General features: G+C 35.9%; 1 protein-coding gene across 1 annotated transcript; it reads right to left on the reverse strand.

Moving 5' to 3' along the window:
* Nucleotides 1-1,336: 1,336 nt before the first annotated feature.
* On the reverse strand, nt 1,337-25,474 carry LOC115929935 (synapsin-like). The gene is made up of 7 exons (XM_031000092.1): nt 25,424-25,474; nt 20,576-20,638; nt 18,075-18,217; nt 9,064-9,138; nt 4,512-4,614; nt 4,138-4,308; nt 1,337-3,404 (listed from the first exon to the last, which is right to left on the reverse strand). Exons 1-7 carry the CDS (start codon nt 25,427-25,429, stop codon nt 3,207-3,209), a joined length of 759 nt encoding a protein of 252 aa, XP_030855952.1. The 5' UTR covers nt 25,430-25,474; the 3' UTR covers nt 1,337-3,206.

Raw genomic sequence — 25,474 nt, forward strand, 5'->3', positions numbered from 1 at the left:
CACTTATACATGTATTAGTACATTATAATAGATAATTAATTTAGACGAAGAATATATAATCACATATTATTACCATTAGAGAGAGAGAGAGATACAACATGGTCAATTTAACATATTAAAAAGGACACATGTCAGATTTTATTTTTACATTAGAGTAGGGTTGTCTGTTAGATTTTAGGGAGTAACATAAGTAAACATCTTATACACTACTCTATATCTGATATTAGAAATAGAAAAGTGTGTCCGCATGAAGTGGTATTAAACCTTTAAAGTAGACCATTACTTTACTATGATACAATATTAACAAACATATATCATTTCTCATTTTAATGTCTAAAAAAATAACATGTAGTCATTTACAGAGATATTAACAACATTCTCTAAACACAAACTTTGCCGGATTTGATTTATCATAATGAGAAAAGAAGTGTGAATCATAGAATATTTCATAATGAATGGACATTATTCAAATGGGATTATTGCATTTGAATGTGTGAACAATTGGTGAAACAGCAATATTGTTAATACTTGTATTCTTGTGAAAAGATGGCAGCAATACAGATCAATATGAAACGTGTCCATAGTACACTTATTTAGAGTATATATAACATTTTGCAAGTGGATCTTGTGAACAGTTCAGAAATTCTTGTAAGAAAAAAAAGCTTAGTTTGCAGCAGGACGCCTCCCCCCCCCCCAAAAAAAAAAAAAAATAAATAAATTAAAAAAAAATAACAAAATTAAATTTAAAAAATGATAAAAATAAAGGAAACAAAATAACAGATATGTCCCATATTTGATCAAAGTGAATCTTTTATGATAAAAAACAAAAGTCCAATTGAGGATTCTATTGAAGGGTCATTCTAATAACTCACTTTTGTTGTACTGAGGGTCAAAACATACCCTCCTCAAATTGGCTACATTGCGATAAGCATCTTTACCTTGCATATTTGCATTGTCTCTATATCTGAACTCTAGCTAGAAATGTATACAAAGGAAGTATTCAACAAAAATGGTAACTTTACACTATATGATGCAATAAGTATATCTATGTTCACCTTAATGCACTGAAGCTATATATACCAGCTATAGCACTGGGTTGTTGATATACATTGAGCAAATGTTTGTAAATTGTTATATTTTTGTAAGGAAGAGAAAGGTGCAGAGGGGCCTATTTACAATATTGACTTGTGACAAAATGAAAGATGGAAGATTTGACTCAGGAATGTATTATTATATAAAGGTATACCGTGTACAAATTTTACAAAGACATGAGAAATATCTTACATAAATGCATATTCTTGTTTCTACGAATTAATGCCCTTATATTTCTACTTTCAATCATTCATTAGAACCAAAGAATATTGGCTGTCAAAAAAATTAGCAGTTAAAAATGTAATTCTTAAAGACAACAATTTCTAATTTTCACTTTATAATCACCTGTTAATTTACATCTAAACATTTAATTTATAAGATTTTGTCTGTCAAGAGCAATAAAGAGAGCCCATATACAAATTTAGAAAAACCTGCCTTAACTTACAGCCATATTAAAACCCTGCACAAGTGTGTAGATTGATTCAATTGATTTAGGAAACACCACATGTCAACCTCTTAACCTGTATAAATCACCACCACTCTGCAATGACAGTACAACAAAATCTCTAAATTCCCTTTTTGGGGGGTACCAAAATTGAAATGATTCCTTATTCTGTAACATTTTTACAATAGTTTATATGGCATTTAGAGGTTACAGTAAGCCTTCCACAAAAAAGAGGAGAAAGTTGAGCCCAGTTTAAGTTTGGTCACTTTCAAGAAAATAGGCCATTGCTGACTATTTATTAAAATATATGATGTCATGCTTCTGGTTATCAGAAGACGATTTGTTTGTCATTTTCAAGATCCCATCAAATACAACTACATTAATAAAATGGTACTGGTTCAGTGGTAAACTACCATTCGAAAGGTTTATTAGAGGAAATGGTTATTGAAAGAAAAAAGATCATCTCAGTGGTCCGTCGAATTAAAAGAAAGACATGATATTTTCATATTATACTTTAATCAATAATATTTTCCCAATCCCTTCTCCTACAAACAGCAGAGAACCTGTATCTTAAACCTACATTGTGTGTTCTTTCCTTTATACAAATAAAAAGAAAAGCAAAAACATCTTTGAACAAGTCACAAGGGAATGTATCAATTCACATATGGCCAAACATCCAACACCCATTACAACTTGTATCATTTGGCACAGTCAGTCAGTCAGACAGAAGATATCAATACTTACAGACATATATGAAAGTACTCTAAATATTTCATGTTGAAACGAGAATAAATTACTTCATTTACTATAGAGAAACAGATGTAATGGATTATTATTATTGCACAATGCAGTAATTAACTAAAAGTACCAGTAGGTTATGTATTTCTTATATACAGTTTATTTCAGACAAGACACAACAAATAAACAAACATTCTATTTGAATTGAAAAGATTAAACCAATGATATCAGGAGTACCTTTGAGATCATAATTACAAACAAACATATATTTAAACCTGAAGAAACAAATTGCAAGCGTCTTTAATATGAACTGTTCTCTAGAAAGTGGAAGAAAATGTATGCATTTCATAATTTTCTTCCAGAATTGTCAATACTACCATTCTCTGCTCCTGCAACTAAAATCTGACTAAATCAAAATCCTGTTTTATAAGTAGTACTATGTATATAGTGAATTACAGTGCTACCCAAACTGGAGCTTTTTAACCAACACAATTTCATCTTGAGACTCTACATTTCATTTGTTGAGAGCCAGAAGGGCATTAAGTCATGTTCTTTTATACGGAGAGAGATAGCACCCTTTCAGCTCTGAACAGATGAGTTCTCTATAATTGCTGTTTCTGGTGCTTCATTACCATAGCTAGCTGTCCAATGCAAAAGAAATACGATTGTCAATTAGCCAGATGTGGTCGTTTTGTTACAACGTAACTGTTAATGTGCCACTCTTTTCCTCTGAACTACTTAAGAATCACTGGAACATTGTCTGTCAAGAGCCAGAAGGGAATTCAAAGTCTTTGAGTGAATGCCCTTTATGCTCTCAAGCGATGAAATCATGTAAAAAGAAATGAACAGAGAATGTGTATACAATGAAAAGAGACAATTCAAACTTAGCCTAATGATTCCTTGGAATTCAAATGAAATAGTATTAAAGTGATCACAAATCACCAAAGATGCTTGCAAAGGTTTTCTTGAGGTTCTTAAAGGTATCTTCGTCTTCTGTGGGCGTCGCCCTGGCCGACGATGACGCCTGAGACCCTCCAGCTGTTGCGTTGGATGTGGATGTTGTGCTGGCGGCGCCCAAGGACCTGACGCTGTTTGGGGTGTGGTTGTTGGAGGGCCTGAAGGGAGTGGTCTGGGGGGAATTAGCAGATGGGGAGTGGGGTGCAGAACGAGAGATGCTTGGAGCTGGGCTGGTGCTCAACAATGAGGAGGAACTTACTTTTGTACTGTGGTGGTGGAAAGAAAGAAAGAGAGAGAGAGAAGATATGGTGGTAAAGAGATAATAATTGTAAATTTGATTTCTGTTGAATATTGTATGAAGAGCATTCAGCAAAATCATACCTAGAAATGTTTACCATAGCTAACATCTCATGTGAAAGTTCTGAGCTTTTCTGTTCTTCTTCTCCATCAGAAAAAACTCTCCTTTAGATCTATCAAGGCTTTAGAATTAGGGTTACTATTATACAAATTTACAATATGATTGCAAATATTGGCAGAGATTTGAAATCCCAACACCTCTCAGACAGATAACAAGATATCATAATTGTCCATGTTTAGTATGGAAGCCTTGTAATCTGCCTGGAACCACTCTCAGTGTTCTTAATAGGTTTAATAGTGTCAACATGAGCATAATAATTTGTACAGGATTCATTTCCTGCCATGGCACTAACATCTTTTTGCAAGACATTAATCTGCCTTTACCACAATCGTCACAGGTGTAGTACATGGATGACTTTTATGTATTTCATTAATTTATATATTTTACCACTTGTGGGTTAATTGGAACACCCTTATCAGCATGAGTGCTGATTTCATAGATGTTTTTAATTTGCATGTTACAAGAAATGAATATTATTACATATTATTACATGCATTGTTAAATGTACATGTACGCTGACACTACATATCTTGAATGATACTGACCTGATGGTGTTTTTGATGATAACAGCATGCATCTTCTGAATAACAAGCTCTGCTATTGCTTTCCTATCATCTTCTTGTTTCTCACCCATTAGACACATGGAAGAATCATTCACCTGAAACAAAAGAAATACATATATAAAACCAATCAGTTCTGTCCTGCTATATTTACATAATCATTTATACATCATGATCAGCATCATAATCAGCGTCTTTATTAATCATTATCATCACCTCATCATCATTATCAATCTCACGTTCTCTTACTCCCCCTTTTCATAATCATCTTCCTTACAATTTTTTAACAGCACGCCCTCACCTCAATGATAAAATCCTTGCCATCCTTAGTATGTATAGCTTCCACTGTGACAATATCCATTCCTCCAAACAACTCTGCAGCCTCATCTATCCACAACTTGAACCTGAAAATAAAAAGTAAAATGGCAAATATTAATTCATTTATCTTTGCTCTATTTTACTCTCCTTATATAGAGGTCAAATCAAATCTCTCTTAATATCAAAGCTTTAAAACTTGAGCGACATGGCCCTTGTTGCTTTGGTGTTCGCTTGGCCAACAAACATCTTTTGTCTTACTATGACCTCACTGAAATGTACTACATGGCGGAAGAGCACGCATTGGATTGCATAATAGCTGGGGCAGATTCATTTAATAACAAAATGCTGAAGTTATGAAAGCCATGGTGCATTATCAAAAACATACAAAAGAAAGCAAATGTCAGTTTAAGCTGAAGAAATTGGTTGGATAAAATTGATATTTCTTCACAAAAATGATCCCAAAAGGGCATTAACTATATGCATATGGTAAATATATGAGTTAATGGTCTTTGGGTTCTCAGCAACCATAATATACATATATTAATGTATATATACATGATATTAATCTCAGTTATTCAGAAAAAGGAAATATAAATGTGTGTGTAGAGAGAGAGAGAGGGTATGGTATGGACATGGTATACTGCTGTGAAGTAAGAAATCAGATAACATTTCAGAGTTAAAAAAATGTTTCAAAAGTATTTTGATGAGAGGCTGTTCTTGACATATCACGTCTGCATTCACGTCATCGTCTTTGGCTGTTTTAAGCGGAACCTTTTCTTGGAAATGAATAAAACCTCAACTAAATGGATACTTATCATGAGTCATAAGCACTCCTCAGAGACAATGTTCCCACCCTCCCAACTTCCTGAGCAGATCAATATTATACATGGCATGTACTGGTTGCATTCATGTTTGATTGCTATGCTGCCCTCTGTGGCAAGACCTATACAGTCGGGCCTAGGGCTTCCTCATAGTCTACAAGTCCAATAGGCCCTTTTGTCCTACTTTGATAGTAGGTCAATGGTCATACAGAACAATTCAAACAAATTATATTGGACTACTGTAAGAACATGGTGTAAACAAAAATAATTGTTTAAATGAACCAGAAACAATGTGTACTTCTTGTTTGTGTATGATTACAAAGTTGCAACTTTTTTCCTGTCCCCCTAGTACATGAAATGCATGATTGCACAATGGTTATGACCTGCGTGTGCAATGAGTAACCACCCTAAATATGCGTAAGGAAATAATGCATACATTAATTAATTTGAACAAACTTATTCCTTGAGTTATGTTAAAAGATGTCAGGGGAAACGTAGCAGAGTGGTAGCAGATGGATGGGACTATAGGGGAAAAGCGAGAAAGAGAGAGAGAGAGAGAGGGAGAGAGGAAAAGAAAGAGAGACAATTTATAAGGAAAATTTCTGATTATGAGACCACTTCATAATTGATCCCACAATATGCAAGAAAGTGTATAGTAGTTGTAGTAGTGGCTATTGATGTTTTGCCAAAAAATGCCCAGGCACGTCCAATGTTGCCCTAGCTCTCCCCTGCCTGTATACATAGCTTTCACTAGATCATTCTTTTCTGTTCAGGAAATCTGAAAGGAACCTGGATGATTCCCCCTTGGCACTGTGCCAAAGAGGTGATGACAAGTACCTGGGAATGAAGGAAGGAGGGATTGAAGGAAAAACAGATAGAAGGAGAGAAGGAAGGGGAGAAAGATAATTGGGCTCATTAGCCCTATTTCCATTATTAGGCAGCAGAAAGCTGGAAAGTAGTCTTTTGCAGGACCTTTTCTCCCTTTCTTTCCTTCGATCTCTTTCTCCCTCTCTCTCTTTCTCTCTCTTTAGATGTGTAGCTAGTCTTGATCTTAAGGTAAATGCACAATACATAATCTATGATTCAAACAACTTAATGAACATTATTTATTTAAAAAAAAAATAATTCCTAAATGGAGCGAGCAATGTTTGCCTATTCAATGATGTATTGGTGGCTCTGCTTTATTTTCATGAATGTTACATTTGCTTTGATCTTGAGAAGGCCTCATGGACCACAAGCTAGCCATATTTGTTATAGCACCTTGGATAAGGGATTGGAAAGGGAGATGATGAGAGACACTATGACATTGATCTAAATTACCTTTGAGGGAATAAATTTCATTTAGTAAAGTATACACGGAAGGAAATGGTAAGGAAGAGACAAAAAAAAGGTGTGAATATAGACATTTTATTTCAGAAAGAGAGATAGAAGGGGAGAGAGAGAGGGGAGAGAGAGGGGAGAAAGAGAGAGGGAGGGAGAAAGAGAGAGGGAAAGAGAGAGGGGAGGGGAGAGAGAGGGAGAGGGGAAAGAGATAGGGGAGAGGGGGGGGGGGGGGAGGGTATCTGAAGCATTTCATAAAGCACATTAAATTGCCCATTTTCCCCCATCTTGTCCCTCAAGACAATCATGACAAAAGAGTTGATGACAAATTAAAAGCCCCCAAAACTATGGGTAAAAAAGCAGTGCATTGCAGCAACCCTATCTATGACTAAACAGGGCGCAAATTAGGACGTCTAGTGCCATGGTCTATATTTAGGAGGGCAACTCGCTTTGATTGGTGAAAAACACAAACCCTCAAAGACACACTGATCATGTGAAATATGATCATGATACAACACAATGAAATCATCTAGTATGTCAGACGTAGACAATTATAAACAACAATTGTGATCACTGTTCGAAGGAAGACAGTCTACATTTTAAATGAAAACAGTTACGCTTGTGAAAGTAAGCTAAATTGGCTAATCCCCTCTCAAATTAGAGCTCACATGATATTTATTCAATAACAAAAATAACCTGTATTTTCACCCTCCCCTTTTACTGGTAAGTTACAGGCATATAACCTGAACAATTCTTTTTTCTTTCTCCACAAAAATAGAGAAACTTAAACATTTCAGCAATACAAATTAGATAAATTAGACTGGCAGACCTATGATTTTTGGAAAGGGTGGGGTGGGCAGATAAGCCATAGCTATTCTAGGAACAATTTATACATATAATGCCAACGTCAAAATTGCTAATAAAATGTATATTAGATCAAATCAAATACACCTAGTTCTGGTTGAGGTTGAATGATAATCCAAATATACTGCAGCTTATGAGAACAATGGAGGGGGTAGTTGAACGAGTCAACAGTGTCTAAATGAGACATGTTTATAAAAAAAAATTCATATTTTTCTTATTGAGTTAGCAACCATCATCTTTGAGCATGGGTGGCTGCAAATGGCTAAAGCCTATGAGATGAAGGGCCAAGGAACATCGACCAAGAAACAGAAAATGTTGATCTTGCAGGTCTTATGGGCTATCTTTCGACAAGATAGTCACTCTCAGACTGAATTAAGCCCATGCCACCAATGTCGGTCTTACTTGAAAGTTCAGGAGACCGACATTTCATTGGACTGATTTTGTGAGTCTCATGGGCTATCTGTCTACTATGATGGTTGGATATCCTGGCTGTAGATTGTCTTGATGGAGGAAACTGGTTACATCTTGGCTGGTGTTATATAATTAGAATTCTAAATTCTAAATTCTTATGGTTGGCCCCAAAAAATCAGTGGGATTGAACGTGAGTATCATCAGGATTAGTAACCAGTGACATAGGACCTACATGTAACTTTAGATTAGTGAGTGAAAAGAAACCTGGACACAAATGAAACAAAAAGTAGGGCCTCGCTGTGAAGGTCAATCCTACACCCACCCCTCCCCTTCATTAACCCCCCTCCTCTTTGTAACCCCCTTGTCCACCACCTGCCTCTGAGTCACACTTGACCTCTACCGGTACTCTATATTCTACCTGTCCTACTTTTTTGCTGAACAACATTTCCCTCAGGGCCCAGACTATCCAATTGTTTCAACCCCTGGATATATATCTTATGTCATATCTGAAGGAAAGGGGAAGATCTACCACACATACATACTACAATACAGTCAATTTAAAGACCTTTTAGTAATTTGATGCACACCCTTTCAATGAAAGTCCTCTTGACAACTAAAAAGCTTTCCAGAGGGTTGTCTGACATAACACCTATAGTATGCAAAGTGGATTCCATCTTTAGAGATGTCATTGTGCAGAGTTAGTGAAAGAAATGGTTTGTAAGCAGGGGTTCATTAGAGAAACATACATAAATTGAAATATGTTAATAAACCGGTCCATCGCATATTGAGCTAACTAAATTCTAAACTTTAACCTTAAAGGCCATCTGTACTAGTGTAAAGGAGGGATTAGACCTCCCTGCAAGGTCACTGGACAGGTGGTTATCTCATCAACTCAGCTCTCAAATAACATAAGAAAAAGAGGATCATGGGGACCAATGGTCACCAATTAGGCATTCTTTGTTATATAGAGGGTGCAAGAAGCTACAAGTAGTGCAGTGGGGCTTTAAACCAACCTACTGTAAAGTCCAATCATAACCCTGACTCTATATCTTTGATGAAATAAGCGCAGAGCAAATGCGATCAAAGAAAGAAAAGAAACTCGCTAGAGCAAAGTCTTACCTGCCGTTCATGGGCATCTCCTCCACTACAGCAGATCCTGTGTTGGCTTTCCAGTTCCCAGAAATTGAAGTCCTCCTGAAAAAAAAGATGTAAAAAAGCAAAATAATTCATTATCATCCTGTTACTAAAAACTCCATCATTCAAAATTGAGAAGGGATGTATGTAATTGTGTGAAATGTTACAATATGAAAGTAATATATTAAGTTTACATAATCATATGTATTGAAGAGATGAAAGCAGTAAAGAACAATAGAAGTCATATTGATGTTTTCATTATGAACATCAGAAATGGCCTCAGAAATGTGATCTATTTCAATGGCATAACTGTAAATATAGAAGAACAAATTAATATTTTTACAAGACTGAAAAATCTCTTCAAAAAAGATTCTTGATAAATATGAGATGTAATTTTAAAGGTATTTGAAAAAGGGTGGTAACTCTGATATCAAAATTTCAATATCACCTTTGAATATTTATAATACTTTCCACAACATAAACAAATAAAAGTTTGTATGACTCGCACCCTATCAAGTGCTTGGTTCAGTATATATTCTAAGACTGCATCTAGGTTAAGTAATTGAGACACTTAAAGTGACTCGGTAACATTGTTGAATGTTGATCACAAAAATGTGTAATTTTTGTATAAAATGCTATTTATTATATTCCTTCTACTGTAATCACCCTATAACAGGCAAAAATCCTGAGAAAATTCTCAAACAACAAAGATATTTATGGTTTTCTTTGAAGGCGTCACTGTGCAACACCCTTTAACAGTGATTTACATTAAATTCTCCAAACCATTTTTGAATTTTCCCAACCATTTTTCCTTGAAAAGAAGACATAAGACAGGCTTTAAAAAAAATCTTTCAACTCTTAAATGGCTGGAATGGTATAAAGAGCCAATTCATTGCTTTGTGATGATTTACATTCATCTAAAATGTAATTAAATTGTATTAATATAGTTGGGAGAGATAAGGAATTGATCAGATCAGTTAATACCCAATTGTTATCATTAATAATGGTCTGTTTTCACTCAAACTTTCAGATTATCATTAATTGTACATCTAGCATTGATGTAACTACTTTGGAACCATTTCTCTCATCTGAACGATGTTACCAAGTCCCTTTAAAAAAAAAAACTATATTCTTGAATATCTTTATTATCATCATGAAAAAAAGGAGGTACATAATCAATTTCTCCCCTATATTTTATTTAACCCTTATCCATCCCCATTCCCATTTAAGATTATTTAAAATGACAGTGAGCTTGTCAGTTTCACTACTCACAAATTGGTCTTTTATAATCTGATCTCTGTTCTTCATTGCCCAAGGGTGATTATTAGCCAGAGGCATCAAAGCCTAGCTCAGACAGCTGGTCATATCAATGTTAGAACCTCATAATACATCAGGGCAAGCTAGTAAGCTTACAGTCAAGTTCAAATGGTCAATATACAAATAGCGGATACTTTTCCAGACATCCATGACTGTTAATCAATATTTGGGGGAAATATATATATATATATATATATATATATATATATAAAAAATTGACTGACAGACCCAGGTGCTGACACCTCAAGGGCAAAACAACACCTTTTTTTAAAAGCCTAATTTAAAGCCACATGATAAGTGTTGGGTAAAACGAAAGAAAAGGGAAGAAAAAAAAGTCCAGTGAACTTCTCTAAATTGATGTTTTATTGTTGCCACAGCAACATAACTACATTTCAAGTTTGCCACGTTTAAGGTAGATTACAGGTTGCTTTTACCCCAGATCGGTGCCAAATTGATGAGAAAAAAAGAAGATAATTTGGAAAGCCCTGGGAATTCCAGAATATCCTAGATGCTGATCATTGACATCATCATTTCTATCAAAGTCACCTCAGTAAGAGATCCAGGGGTGGGCATGAGATGCATGTGACCCTTCCCCCCTCCCCACCCCTCAAAAATGCTAACCTGTCATATAGATCTGTAAAAATGGCTCCTTGAATGTGCCCCTCCCCCGTAGCAATTTAGACACCAATGGTGTCTTAAACAAGTGCTACCCTTTCCTTGTCAGAGAATCTCTAAGTAAAAGGCACCCCCAAATCTTATCTCTGGCCACAAAAGCCTGTCTTTCTTTGAAAAATCAAAAACAGAGTAGATATTATGTAATCCATTGCCCACGGGAACAATAGGAAAATTCAGTACACATCAGTGTAACAATGTCTCTGTCAGAATGTACTACGAAGAAGAAAAAACAGATTGCCATAATCAAAACTTGTCTAGTGTCTTGCAATACTATATGAGTTCATATCATCTTTAACTTGACCATGTCAAAGTACAATAAGATGGTCATTACAAATAATGGTCAGGTGTTACAAAATCTCTTTGTACTATTTTTTCATTCAATTTATTGATAAAGGATACTATATATTGCAAAGTGCAAAAGTTGTGTGTTGAGATTCCAATAGTTCACTGCATACATAAAATGTTTGCAAATCGGGACCAAAAATCTATGAAAATTTCTTGCACACAAATAATCTTATTTATAGTAGTCTATTACTGCAGAGAGAACAAATATGCATATGGAGAAAGGGACTGAAAGGGCAGATTTTTTTTTGAATAGATCAGAAAATGTCTTGAAAATAAGTTTGTTTACATTGCAGTTATCATTCAACTCTAGCAAGAAAAAAACAACCTCAACCAGAATATAAACTGAGCAAAGTGCAGAGAGATTAGAACTTTTTCAAGATAACGGTAGAGAGAGAGAAAAGCTTGAGAAAGTGATGAGAGAACTTTCCTAATTGAATTATAACGGGTGTACCTGTGTACCCCTAGACACCTGTAGATGGGTCTCAGTCAGCACCCATTAGTGCCCACATTGTCCCACATGTCCCTCAGGTAAATGGGAAACTCCCCACAAACTTTTCTTCAGTAGCTCAAACTATACTCAGGTAAAACCAGAATTGTGATTTTTCTTTTGCTGTTTAAATCATAAGAGCATATTGTTTTGTAGGTTTTGTGTGTCTATGAGTTTGGTTCTCATCTTCGCTGTCTGATGTAGATATTAACATGTTGGTAGTGAGGAGCTATATGCACATGGTTCCTTATAAATACAAAGTAATCTACATTCCCACATTGGTTTTAAAAAACAGGTTTGCCCGTGGTGCAAGAGTCAGAAAAAAAAATTACTGTACTAAGTTTAAACTGTGCATGAGTCAAAGACAAGATAATAAAAACAATATCAGATTGACGGAGAGGAGAAAACGGATGTATAAAAAACATAAAGGTGGTGAAATAGACAGCAAAAGAGAAAGGAGGGACTGACAGGGAAAGAGAGAGAGAGAGAGAGAGAGAGAGAGAGAGGGGGGAGATAGAGAAAGAGAAAGTTAGAGGGAGAAAGAGAGAGAGAGAGAGAGAGAGAGAGAGAGAGAGGGAGATAGAGAAAGTTAGAGGGAGAAAGAGAGAGAGAGAGAGAGAGAGAGAGAGAGAGAGAGAGAGAGAGAGAGAGAGAGAGAGAGAGAGAAGCAAGCACTACAGGAGCAACAATAAAAGACATGCACATGATATTTTTTAAAAGATGGGCCCAGATATTATCATTGCATCAACATTAAAAAATCCCCTGTTTGACCTGAAGATGCTGAATTGTACCTGCCCTGGTTTTAACCTTTCTAAATCTTCAGCTCCTTTAGATATGTTGAAGGTTTTAAGGAGGGACGGACCTGGAGATTGGACCCACAATGAACCCCTCCTCACACCCCCTGATACTAAACTACAGCTGACTACAAAACAGGATCTAGTCTTTATGTTTAGGCATTATCAACTTGTTAATCTAATCTCATGGAAGAGACAGACTCTTTCTCACTTTGAAAACTAAACATATTGAGTTTATTTCACACAATTTTGCTGAAGTTTTTTTAAAAATTATCCATGGATGAAACCTGAACTATGCCAACAAGTTTTGAACAACAATCGTAAAATGAGCTAAATGAGCCTTCAATAGTTTACTTGGGGGAGGGGGGTTCCAGCATATGGCATGGAATGAGTTCGTAGTGCAGACTACTTTAAACATACTTTTTAACATTTTCACAAGATCATGAGAGAAGCCAAAAAAATTAATAAAGTTTACAAAGTAAGGAAAACAAAAATGTTTATGAAAAATTATAACCTTTCTGTAAGGTTTTAGCCTCTTAAATCATTGGTCAAGAGGGAATTCTAAATTGAATTCTCCATAGTAACATATATGACCAAATCTACTGGTATCACCGCAAGTTCCAGTTTTGATCTTGTGCACAAAGCTGCAAAAGGTCTGATTATAGAGGTTAGATATCACTGCCATATCATGTGACAATGAGACCTAATTCAAACCTGACAGAACAAAAACTTCAAATAATAATTTTCAGGAAAAAATAGATGACAAGGGCTACTTCCAGGGCAGTACCAAAACCACCCCTTTTCCAATGACACACAATGCATAAAATTTTCCCTTTTAAGCTTTTAAATCTTCTTTTTCTTCAAAAAATTACAAGGAATCAAACTTTCCAGAGAGCAACAACTCTTTTGGCCCCTGGGAAAAGAAGAGCTATCAGATCTTTGACTGCTAGTCTCCTTCAAGAGCATAATTGATTTCTGGTTTCTAAAAAAAAGTCATCAAATTTCACCAGATGGGGGAAACTACAAAACAATGATAGTCCTGAAAATAAGAAATTGGAATAAACACCGACTACTTTAAATTTAGGTTACATTTCTTGATAATTTAGGAAAATGTGTTACCACAAATATATTTCACTTATCTAATCATTAAATTATTAGAAGAAGATGATACAAAAACGTCCTGATTCTAGACTAGAGCACAATGTCACTATGTCATTAGCTCATCCTTGTGTCTTTGGGGGAACAGGCCTGGGACAAACCCCAGGGATGAGAGGAGGGGTGGAAGAAGGGGGGGGGGGGGTGGGTACATAATTAATCACAGCTGCTATTCTCAGAGAAAGTTTGACTCATAAAACCTCAATAGTAGATGTCATAGATGTCGTCAGTTTTTGTTCCATCATTTTTTTCCCCCAGTGTTTATTAGCAACATTCTCATTGGGCTATGCTCATTTTATATTATCCTGCAAGATAGGCTCATAAACATAATTACGGTCAAACAATTCTTCAGAAAAAATTTAAACAACCATAACAAGAAATGCAGCACAGAGTACAGTTAATTTTGCTATGATTAAAAACTTTTTGCTCATATCATATTAGGTTCATGCTCATATACTGTTATCATCTGCTACGAGAGCACAGAGTAACATCGTTGTTCATTCTGTGCCCTGATAGGCAACCACCTGACTTTTCATAAGACGCAACCTACGTTCTTATTTTGGTCTTCTGATCATGACCGCGAACCTCCAAGAGTTCCTGTAATTTACTACTAAACCGCATCAATGGCCGCCCAGGGTTGCCAAAAATTCCCCCCTCCTGCCCCCCTCACTCTCTTTCTTGGGGAGAAAACTCAAAGAAGAAATTAGTCTATCAAATAAGACTCATGACTTGTCTTGAATGACATTCACATATGTAATGGAGAAGGGGCTTCTTGCATGAAAGCAATTAAAAAACTGCACTTTTTTAAATTCAGAATTGAGACTTTGAAGTTGTGTTAAAATGCAACTATTGTTAATTTTGTTAGCTGTCTTGGTTAAATTACCTTAACAAAAAGTCTCTGATGGCTAGAAGAAGAAAACAAATTGTCATAATATTCACTTCTTTTCCCGAAAAACGCACTATATTTTCATGATTACAATGTGTTCAATTCTATAACTGGCAGCAGACTAACCAAAGCACATGTCATATTTGTTCCATTTCAAATGTAGAATGAATTAAAACATGTTTACTTTTCAATAAACAAGATAATATTTGCCCTTATTTTGCTTTACTATATTATATACTGCTAATCATTAAACTAAATAATGCTGTTTGTTACAGAGGTAATCTGAATAAACAACAATATGCTGTCTGTGACTAGGACCAAAGTGGACCTTTATATATATATATATATATATATATATATATAAAATTATAACCCAAAAACGTACAAGTCTTTGAATAATCAATTTCTAGACATAGACATCCAAAATGTTTTCACACTGTCCTTATTACAACATTACATAGTCTTACATCCTTATTCCTACTACTTCATGTCACCAATCAAAACAACTGAGAATAAGATCTCAAAAACTTTCACAAAATAAACCTAATGCAATTCTAATAACCTTGGGCATCACTATTGAAATGTGTGAAAATGACAATAAAATGTTACATATCCAATTATAATAGCTATAGGCAATAAGTTAAGGTACTACGTTGTCCTTAGCATGATTTCATAGCATTGTTTGTGATTGTATTGATATGGCATTCTTTTACAAAATGAGATATAGGTGATATCACCTATAGGTTAAATGAGGTTCAAATGTCCACATATGTATGGTGTTAAGAGCCATCATAACCAATGAGAAGGAAAGAAACATTACAACTCTTTTTGCCGACCAGTCCCGTGAGCTTATCATCACCCTTTTCCTCGGACATTCAGATGACACATAGCTCAAGAGCAAATCAAATTTAGTGAGTAGATACAAACAGTGTCATCCTTCATTTGGTCAATCTCTTAACTCTCTTTCCTGTTTGCTTATCGTCGATTTGTTCCCAGCACGCAATCCAGGCTGCACTCTTATCCCCGCATGGGTGGGAGGAGGGGGTGGGGGAGGGGTTGGGGGTTGGCAGAGGGGTGGAGAGATTTCAGGAAGATAATCGTGTAGTTTGTGCTATATGTGATATACGTACATATAGTATCATGCAGGTGAAGTATGGGCACTAAATCACTAATTCACTAGTCATTTTCCATCATATATATATATATATCAACATAGCACATTTAAACATGTCACCTTCCATAAATCAATTAAACTTTGACCTGAAGGATGTGTAATATGTTATTATATCCCAAAAGAACAGCGGAAGTAGAAAGTAAAGATTTGATATGATTTCCTTCAAATGAGAGGATTGTAAAATCAACAGATTTATCACAAAGATGGTAAATTGAATCGGAAAACTTCCTTTAATGCTTAACATAAACATCTTGCACTTTCTTCTTCAACTCTAGCTAACCATTATAAAGCCATAACTGGATAATATCAATCAGACAGTCAATTTGTTACAAATTAGCTTTGGATAAATGCATCCCGACACTTACCACCTACTCAAAATGTAAACCTTCTTTTCTAAGATTAAGTGATAACCCCTAACAAATTGTTATCAAGATCAGATTGCAATAGATACAAATTGTGGCAACATGTCATACCAAAATAAAATATGCATTTCTAAAGAGGAAAGTGTTGTTGGCAAGATGGACAATCCTTAATTTGGATTAGCAGAAACCTTGGAAGTATTTGTATGAAGAACAGGAAAGTGGTTTATCCCAAAATTACAAGATCGGACATTCTTAACCTAAGGATGACCTTGTTTATTCTGAACATCTTGTTAACCTTCCCTAGCTTTTCCAGAAATCATGTCCATTAGAAGAGCTTTTAAACGATGCACAGGAAAGTCTAATTGCCTCAAATTTGTTTTCATCAACGATCTAAATACCTTGTCACATCTTGTTTAAGCATTCTGGGGGTGTCACGTATTGTGTGCTTAATTACAAATGAGGCCTTGGGCAAAGTTTTCTTGTAACTATTGGAGCCAGGGGGTTACAGATCTAAAGTTTTTAACAAATGTGTTTGAAATACTAACATCTCTTTAACAAGACAAGAATGCTGATTACACACAAGATAAAGGCAACGCTATGCCTTTCTTGGTTATTGAATTTTAGTTTCTACTTTAAAAAATGAGTGTAATTTGCATCTTCAATATTCTGTTGTTAATTTGATTTTCATTTGTTGAAAATGTCAAATTATATAGAAAATTTGCATTAAAAAAACCACTAGCGCTAGTGTCAATGATTTATATAGGTTTCTTGAATTAAAATGAAGTTATTGATATACAAATAAAACACAAATGTGAGTGCGTCATGGTCGATGCAGCGCATGAGGGTATTCACTATGGTGCAATGATACTCATGAGGCATAGCCGAGTGTATTTTGTGCCATTATGAATACCCGAATAGCACTGCATCGCCATAACCTCACGAGCGATAACCCGTGTATTATTTGTTTTATAAAATGGGTCAACAATCTTACGTAGCAAGGCCATATAATAAGATGTCTCCAGCAACCTTCATCTATGGTTGTTATCGCCAAAATGCACCCCATGCAGATGGTACCGTGCATATAGTAAAAATAATGCACGCTTACCCAATTTATTTGACGCTTCTCATTGGCTACATTCTTGAACCCATTTTATAATATCAAATACCACATAATGTATAATATGGATGGTGGGATGAAACACTACCTCATCTATTTGTCACATTCTCCTGTTTCGAATTTGGCTTCTCGCATCAAAATGATCCACTATATTATTAAAACTCTTTCATAATATTTTGTATAATGTTATTCCGTTCAGATTGCCAGTTAGGGTAACTTCCCAACATGGCTGAAGGGATGATCTGAAATAATTGTAGTTTCTATAATTTCTCCCCCCCCCCCCTCAAAAAAACAAAAAAATATATAAGAATAATCCTTTTCTGCCTAGAACCAGAGATAGTTTTATTGAAAGCAATATAATTGTTGATATAATATCATATACCAAATAGAGATAGTTAAGAAGGAATTCATAGCAGCATTGGCAAAGTGTGGGTTGATCAAATCATAGAGGAGGTGCTGGCATTGTGAAGGGGAGGGTGGCATCTTTTTTATTCTATGGATGAAATAAAAATGTACAAGGTTACATATTAGGGGGGATGTGGGAAGGGCATCCTTCCATGGCCCCCACCCTCTTTAATGATAGGGTACATGCCCGTGTGACTATACGTTCACCTCTTATGAATACATGACAAACACAATAGTCAGAAGAGAAGATAATCAATCTAATTAGCAGACCAGACTTACTTGAAAGCCTTGTAGGTGTTGCCAATTTTCTGCACTCTGATGTCATATTGGGCGTCCAGGAATGATTCTGTAGTGGCGTAACAGTTGGTGATGGCGATGACACTGCCAATGTCTTGGAAGTCTTGATGATTATCTACCTTAACCTGAAGCCAAGAAGGAAATCATAAGACACAATTCATAAACATTAATGTCATCAAAGTTAAATATCTGTTTTTCACACATTGCTATATTTCAAACAATAATGACAATAATAATAATAACCACAAGGTGCAGACACTTAGAGAATTATATAACAGTGTAAGGAACTATTTATCAAGAGGTTAAAAGAAAACCTTAGCCCGATAACTCCCAACTCCACCTCTTACTTATGAGAAAGTTTTAGTGCCGTTCTCTGAAACCCATTGAATTTTTCTCTACAAGGCCAATGACATATCACTTATAATGATAACTGTGTTCCTTATGTCTACTTGTTTCTTCTACTCATCAATGTGATTGAGAAGGCCAAAGAGATATAAAGTTAGACATGTTTCAAGTAGCTTTCTTTATATCAAAGATTTTGTAAAGAAAGAGAGAGAGGGGGGCACAACTCTGAACATATAAATCCCAACAACACCTCCCTACACACTTTAAATAATAACAGATTCAAAATAACGGGTTCAAAATGGGAGGAGGTGGTACTGGCTGGCTGTACCGCAACTTATATCTGCCAGAGTCTCTGCGATGTTTTAAAGTATGATGTCTGAGGAAAGCCCCTCAAAGAAAGTGGGCCATAATCATGGGACAATGATCATTCTGCAGATATTTTGTTCAAACTGATCATCCTGAGTTGAAGATGCTGCTGTTACTATGTCACTTTCAATAGCTGCTTCAAACCCATCCAGGAAATTGGATCTGACCAGAATTTATCATGGATTTGGTACTGTGGGGAGTTTCCATGGTAACAGTTTGACATTCGAGTTTCACAACTCAGTATCATGAAGTTATTCTTAGTCAGTAAGATCAGGCACAGAGTGTGGCTGCAACATTTATGGTTTCATGTGTAGTCATGAGTAGTCTTTAGAGCTGAAAATGATTGGGAAATTAGGGTAGAGTACAGCTAAAACATGTCAAAAACTTCCTCACATAATAGAAATAGAAATAGACGTATGAAATTTGAATTCAGAGTATCATTTTTACTAATTACAGGAATCTAATTTACAAATAGGAAGAATGTGCTAAAAATGTATGTCATCCTATTAAAGTACTGCTTCTTCCTTCATACACGTTATAAGAACACCCATATAGGTGAAAAGTCTGTTTTATTGTACTAAAAACAAACATATATATATATATATATATATATATATTAGTTATCTTCAAAACCCCACTTAATCCTTTATGGGAATGAGATGTGACAATATCAATCCTTCAGAGTCACCCAAAGGAAGCCTCTACTGATCTCAAAACCACCCTCTGCGGAAGACTGAACCCATCTCTCTCTCTCTCTCTCTCTCTCTCTCCCTCTCTCAAAATCATTTTCTTTTGCCTTCTCCCTCCCTAGAAGTGTCGTGGTCAAGTGGATATGTCACCTGACTGTGGATCACAACGTCCGCAGTTCAAGTCCTGACGCAGCACTAATGTCCTTTGGTAAGATATTAATCTACATGTGCCACACTCAACCTAGGTGAGGTAAATGGGTACCTGGCAGGAATTAATTCCTTGAAATGCTAGAATGCAGCAATAGCAGCTAGGCTAAAGCCGGAGTATTTTACCAAATTAGGAAGCACATAGAAACGTTTAAATGTGATATGCGCTATACAAGAACCAATATCATTATTATTATCATCTCTCTTCTCTTTATTTCTTTATCTTCATTCCTGTTCTTGTTCTTATTGTTCTGCTTTCTCCCATCAGCCTCCGTTGCACCCTCTCTCTCTCTCTCTCTCTTTTTCTTTCTTTATCTCTCTCTCTCTCTTTCTCTCTCTCTCTTTCTCCCTCTCTTTCTTTCTTTCTTTATCTCTCTCTTTCATTCTCTCTCTCTCTCTGTCTGTCTCTCCCCTCTCTCTTTCCATCTATTGATAATAATCCTGGGAGCCCAACATGTTGAAGTTATCTAATAACCAGCCCCAAAGCCCCAATTTATACATATCTACAGAGATTGAAAACAACACTATCTCTCTCCCTCTTTCTATCATTTACTTACTCTACATTCAATCTTAATGTTGTTTCTCTTTCTCCCTCTAGTCCTTATACCACCCCCTCCCCACCCCCTATCTCTCTTTCTCTCTCTCTCTCTCTCTCTCTCTCTCTCTCTAACTTACTTTACTGGGAATGCACATCTACTGAAGATGGCTAGGATGTAGACCCGCCTTCAATGGTCATTACTTCGTAATCATACATATTCTTTCAAAATGATTTGAAAAGATCTATTTATACGTTTAATCAGTTAGGTGTTCATTTTTTTCAGAATTTACTTTGGATTATTATCAGAACTCTAATTGTATTACAAGCAAGTAAAATACCTTTCCCATTCCTGCGTGTGCATGGCCTATCTTGATGACGACAGGAAACCGAGGGGTAGTAAGCTGAAAATAAATACAGAGAAAAGACAATGGTTACACTTAAATGAAAACATGGTTAGGGAATCCAACAAGTTTCATCTGAATAGAATAAATAAAAAACCCTCACACCCCTTGAAAGATAATGGTGACATTCAAAATAATCATAAGTCATCAAAAGATTTGTAAAAGAAAATTGATGGTACATTCCTCACTGTAATACTAATGAGTTCAAATCACAGTTACTGTAGCTATTAATTCCTTAATGAATGTTTCAATTTCAATATGTATATTTTTTGTTAAGAAAGAATGCTTTTGTTTCGTAATTCACATTACAAACAAAAACATAATAATTACATTTCTTTATTTACATAGGGTAACAACATCTAATCCATGTTCATTGTGTATGAATTGCATACAGATAGGTAGAGAGGAGAGAGAGAGAGAGAGAGAGAGAGAGAGAGAGAGAGAGAGAGAGAGAGAGAGAGAGAGAGACACACACAGAGATAGAGAGAGAGAGAGAGAGAGAGAGAGAGAGAGAGAGAGAGAGAGAGAGAGAGAGAAGAGTGAGGGGGGCAGAGAGGGGAGAGAAAACAATTAGTGTGAGACTGAGAGAGGTTAATGAGGGGAAGGAGGGAGAGAAATAGATGCATGTAAAATGGATAAAGAATAAGACTGGCATGGGGGAAGAGAAAGAAGGTAGGAAGAAGGGAAAAAAGCCATGAAATCACAATGATTATCTCAAAATATATTGAGCAATTAATGAATAGAAAAGGATGTTTAGATTAGAAATAGTGGTTAGGGTGAAACATACAATTCTCAAGATGCTTCAATTGCATGTCTATATACAGGTGAATACATTGTGTATACCACACACTCTAAGACAGATTTCAAAGGCAAAATAATCTGTTGTAAGCCAGAAGGGGAATTGGTTCAATACAAAAGCATATTACTTAATGAACTTAGGGCTCTCAGTAGACAAATTTATCTTCTCGTAAAAAATGAAAAAGAGAAGGAAAACAAAAGGGTGTTACTTCAGTCTACCAAATTGAAGATTGGGACGTTTTCACAATCACCACACACACAATTGCCAAACTATTATGTCTGAAACCATGTATGTCCTTAACTTGTGTGAAAGTATGTGAATTAACACCTCTCATCTTTTCCATTCCAACAACAACTTCATTTAAAACCACTTACCATTAAGGACTGTCACATATCACCAATGAAAAATGATAACCATAAAATTGGTCTTTGTAAAAAAAAAAGAAGCATTGTATATCAATGTTGTTAACCAGTTTTACAGAGACTGTCCTGATATTCTAAGATATGATACCTTGTCTACATAGACCAGTTTTATTGATATCTTAATTGGTGATATGTGACTTGCCCCTCAGCACATATGATAAGTGAATAGTTTTTTTGTAATTTTACATGATGGTGTTCACACTTCTAGTTAATGCTAACCTGGCTTCCAAGTTATTCAAATTTTTACCACCCAAAATAAGTCCTAGAAAATTAGACTGTTGTTGATCTTCATCATTATTATTGATGGAACGTTTTATGACACAGTGCCCTCGTATACCCCCTGCTCCATAGGAAGTTCATGGGTGGATAGGGTAAAGTTTATAAGCATTGAAGCAAGACAAACTGTAAGAAACTGAGAGCCATCTTAGAGTGCCAGCTTGTATCATTCAACACATGCCTTTCTGACTCTGAACAGATCACTCTACAGAGATTGCACTTTTACAAACACAAACTACATCAATAATACCAATCATTTTAAACTATTTGACCACTGTTCTTTCATCTACAACACAATCATCTTGCTTTAGTTAACATTAATTAATTTTAATTGTTTGAAAAGTAGAGTTATTGATTTAAATAGGAACTCAAATTGTCTTTATATTCATAATTTGTTCAATGCTTAGTCTGTGTACAAAATGTTAGTAATGATAATCTGTACAAAATACATGAAATCAATATAATAATTACCTTTCCTATTTTAACTCTTTTTATTAGCCTCAAATCAGTAACATTACCTTAAACAGACATCATGAGGAACACTACAAACACAGCTCAATGTTGAACCACATTTTTCACAAAATGATAACCAAGAGAGGGATTGGGGAGACAACAAACTACAGTGGTGAAATTTTATGGGTTAGATAAACTACTTCCATCTCTCTAAATACACAGATAGAAATACAACGATGCAGATTGGATATCTAAAATTGGTAATCATTTCTATCAGGAAATATTAAATACAGGGGTTGGGAAGAACAAAAAAATGGAAATCTTTGGGATGGATCGAAAACTTCATTCATAGGGGCAGTTACACTGTCATCCAAACACGCCAAAAAATGCCAAACCGGAGCCTGGCCGCGATGTTACCAAGGGCAACTACGCTTTACCGGCAGACATGCCAAGCCCCAAACATTCCAAAACGAAGTGTGATCTTTTGGCGTGTTTTGGCGTGTTTTGGCGTGTTTGGCAAGTATAACCGCTCGCAGTTGTAACATCGCGATGTTAGGCAAGTGACTTCCGGCACTTCCGGATTGTTACCCGCGCTCTTTTAAACCACGTTCTTCCCATGTGATATTTATAGCATTTCCATCGTCGCGCGTGTTATCCGTTCATTCAGCTCCGTTTGTTCCAATTCCGTTAACTCATCCTTTATTCAATCTTCGTTATTCCCGTCTGGCCATATCTGTCTAGTAGTAGTATTTGAGTGTTTTGTTAGATTAATTAATATGGAAGTGAACAATTCCCATTGGACTAATGATGAGATGAAGTTCTTGATTTCGATGTGGAGGCAGGGAGAGCTCCTCCACCAGACTTCCAAGCGTCCCTGCAAACGTGGGGAAAAGGGCTTCAGAGAAATGAGTGGGTACAGAAGAACGAGGGTCAAAATGAGGTTGGTGAGCTCTTGCTGTCGCCTCATAAAGTACCTAAAAAAACGAGCACGACGATCACTTTCCCTACGACGTCGGCGAATTCTCATAATTCCAATTAACAACGATGATTTTCTTAACCTTCCCATATCGTTTTTACTACTAGATTTCGATTGAATTTGGGAAAACTGAATCAGCAGCCGTAGTCCGTACTTCGTAACTTATCCACTCTTGCCTCAAATACTACACGCGAGATAAACAAAACATATCGCATGCATGCGCATGGGATGTATCGCTATTTAGCTAGCTATAGCGCTAGCTGGAAATTGCGCGCGCTAAAAATCTTATAGCAGGCCGGGGTCAAAGGTCGGGAAGACTGCACATGCGCATTACCAACCGAAACACGCCAAAACATCGCTGAACAGCTCCGTCGGTGATGTTTCAGCACAAGTGTAACCGGGTGCACGAAACATCGCGACTTTTCAAAATGAGGTATTTGACAGTATAAATGCGCCTCATGTTCAATACAAAGATAGGAACATATTAATGCAGTTTTTATCTCTCAATATGTTTTTACAATGGCCATAACAGCTTGCAAGAGAATGGATAGGACAGGGCAAAAGGGGTGGGGGTGGGGTGGGGGTGGGGGTGGGGATTATGCATTTGGTTACCTATTTTAATTTCATCTCATAAAGATGAAAATGAATTTATGCAGTTTTTAGAAGTTTTGGAGGAAAGAACAGGCAAAAATACAATGGATGGAGAAATCTATAGGTTGAAAGATCTATCATCAATCTTGTAACACTATAATGCTATGATCATTTGTAATATGGGATGAACATAATATCATCTTCTGAGACCCAAAAGGTCAATAACTCATATCTTTTATACACTATCAACACCCTTCTGGCTCTCAATAGAAACTTTCATCTGTTCAGAGCAAAAAGGGTATCCTCATAGCTTCAGGAGATGATATATCAATAGAGGAAAAGGTATGGGTTGAAGAAAATACTTCCAATCTTTGTAATATATTCTATGGAGTAAAAGGAGAAGAGAAAGAAGTAAAAGGAAAAGGAAAGAGAAAGAGAGAATGAAACAAGCAGAAACATTTCATGAGTACTGTTCAGGATTGTGAGAAGTCTAAAAAAATGTATACTACAAACTTCACCTTAACTTTTCACAGGACTTAATACCAATTTTGTAGGGTATCATTTCACAAAACCACGACAATTACAAGTTCACCAAAATAACCACGAGATGTGTGTTGATTTGAATCCACACATTCCAATGGGATGTCTGCAAAGTTTGGCAGTTTCATGAAACAATGCAGAGAACTCCACTAATCCCAACAACTAATCAACATCAACTATTTTAACTGCTTCAAGAACAAATACATCGAATCACTCTAATCCATTTGGGGAAACATCAAGCAAGACTTATTTAACAATATCACTCTCATATTAACATCATACATCAAACATTAGACCAGCTAAGACTATCTAAAACATTGCACAATTCAACAAGATGAATGATTGCGGATAGCGATATTGCTATTATTGGTAATATTGAGTTGAACAACTGCAGAACTGATGAAAGGTGATGATGAAAAATATGAACTGATAATGATAATTAGAAGGGGTGGGGTAATTAGCTGATGATAGGATGGGGGGGGGGGGGGTAACTAGCTGATAAAAAGAAGGGAAGGTTAAGGATGATGGTAACAAAAAAACACCGTGCCAGTGAAATGTCAAATTATTTACCATGCCCGTGTAAAATCCAATCGCCTAGATGCAAAATGCAAGTGATGGACAATAAAGAAACATGGAAAAAAATAAACATTCACAAGTGAATACAACATAAGCCATGAAAAAAAGAAATAAAGCGATAAAGAAATAATACAAAAATAACGTCTTATCACCTGCATAACGTGTGCTCTGAATTGACCCGATTTTAATGTCTATCAGAACAA

The sequence above is a fragment of the Strongylocentrotus purpuratus genome, unplaced genomic scaffold (assembly GCF_000002235.5).
Source record: "Strongylocentrotus purpuratus isolate Spur 01 unplaced genomic scaffold, Spur_5.0 spur5_scaffold_6, whole genome shotgun sequence".
Lineage (NCBI taxonomy): Eukaryota > Metazoa > Echinodermata > Echinoidea > Camarodonta > Strongylocentrotidae > Strongylocentrotus > Strongylocentrotus purpuratus.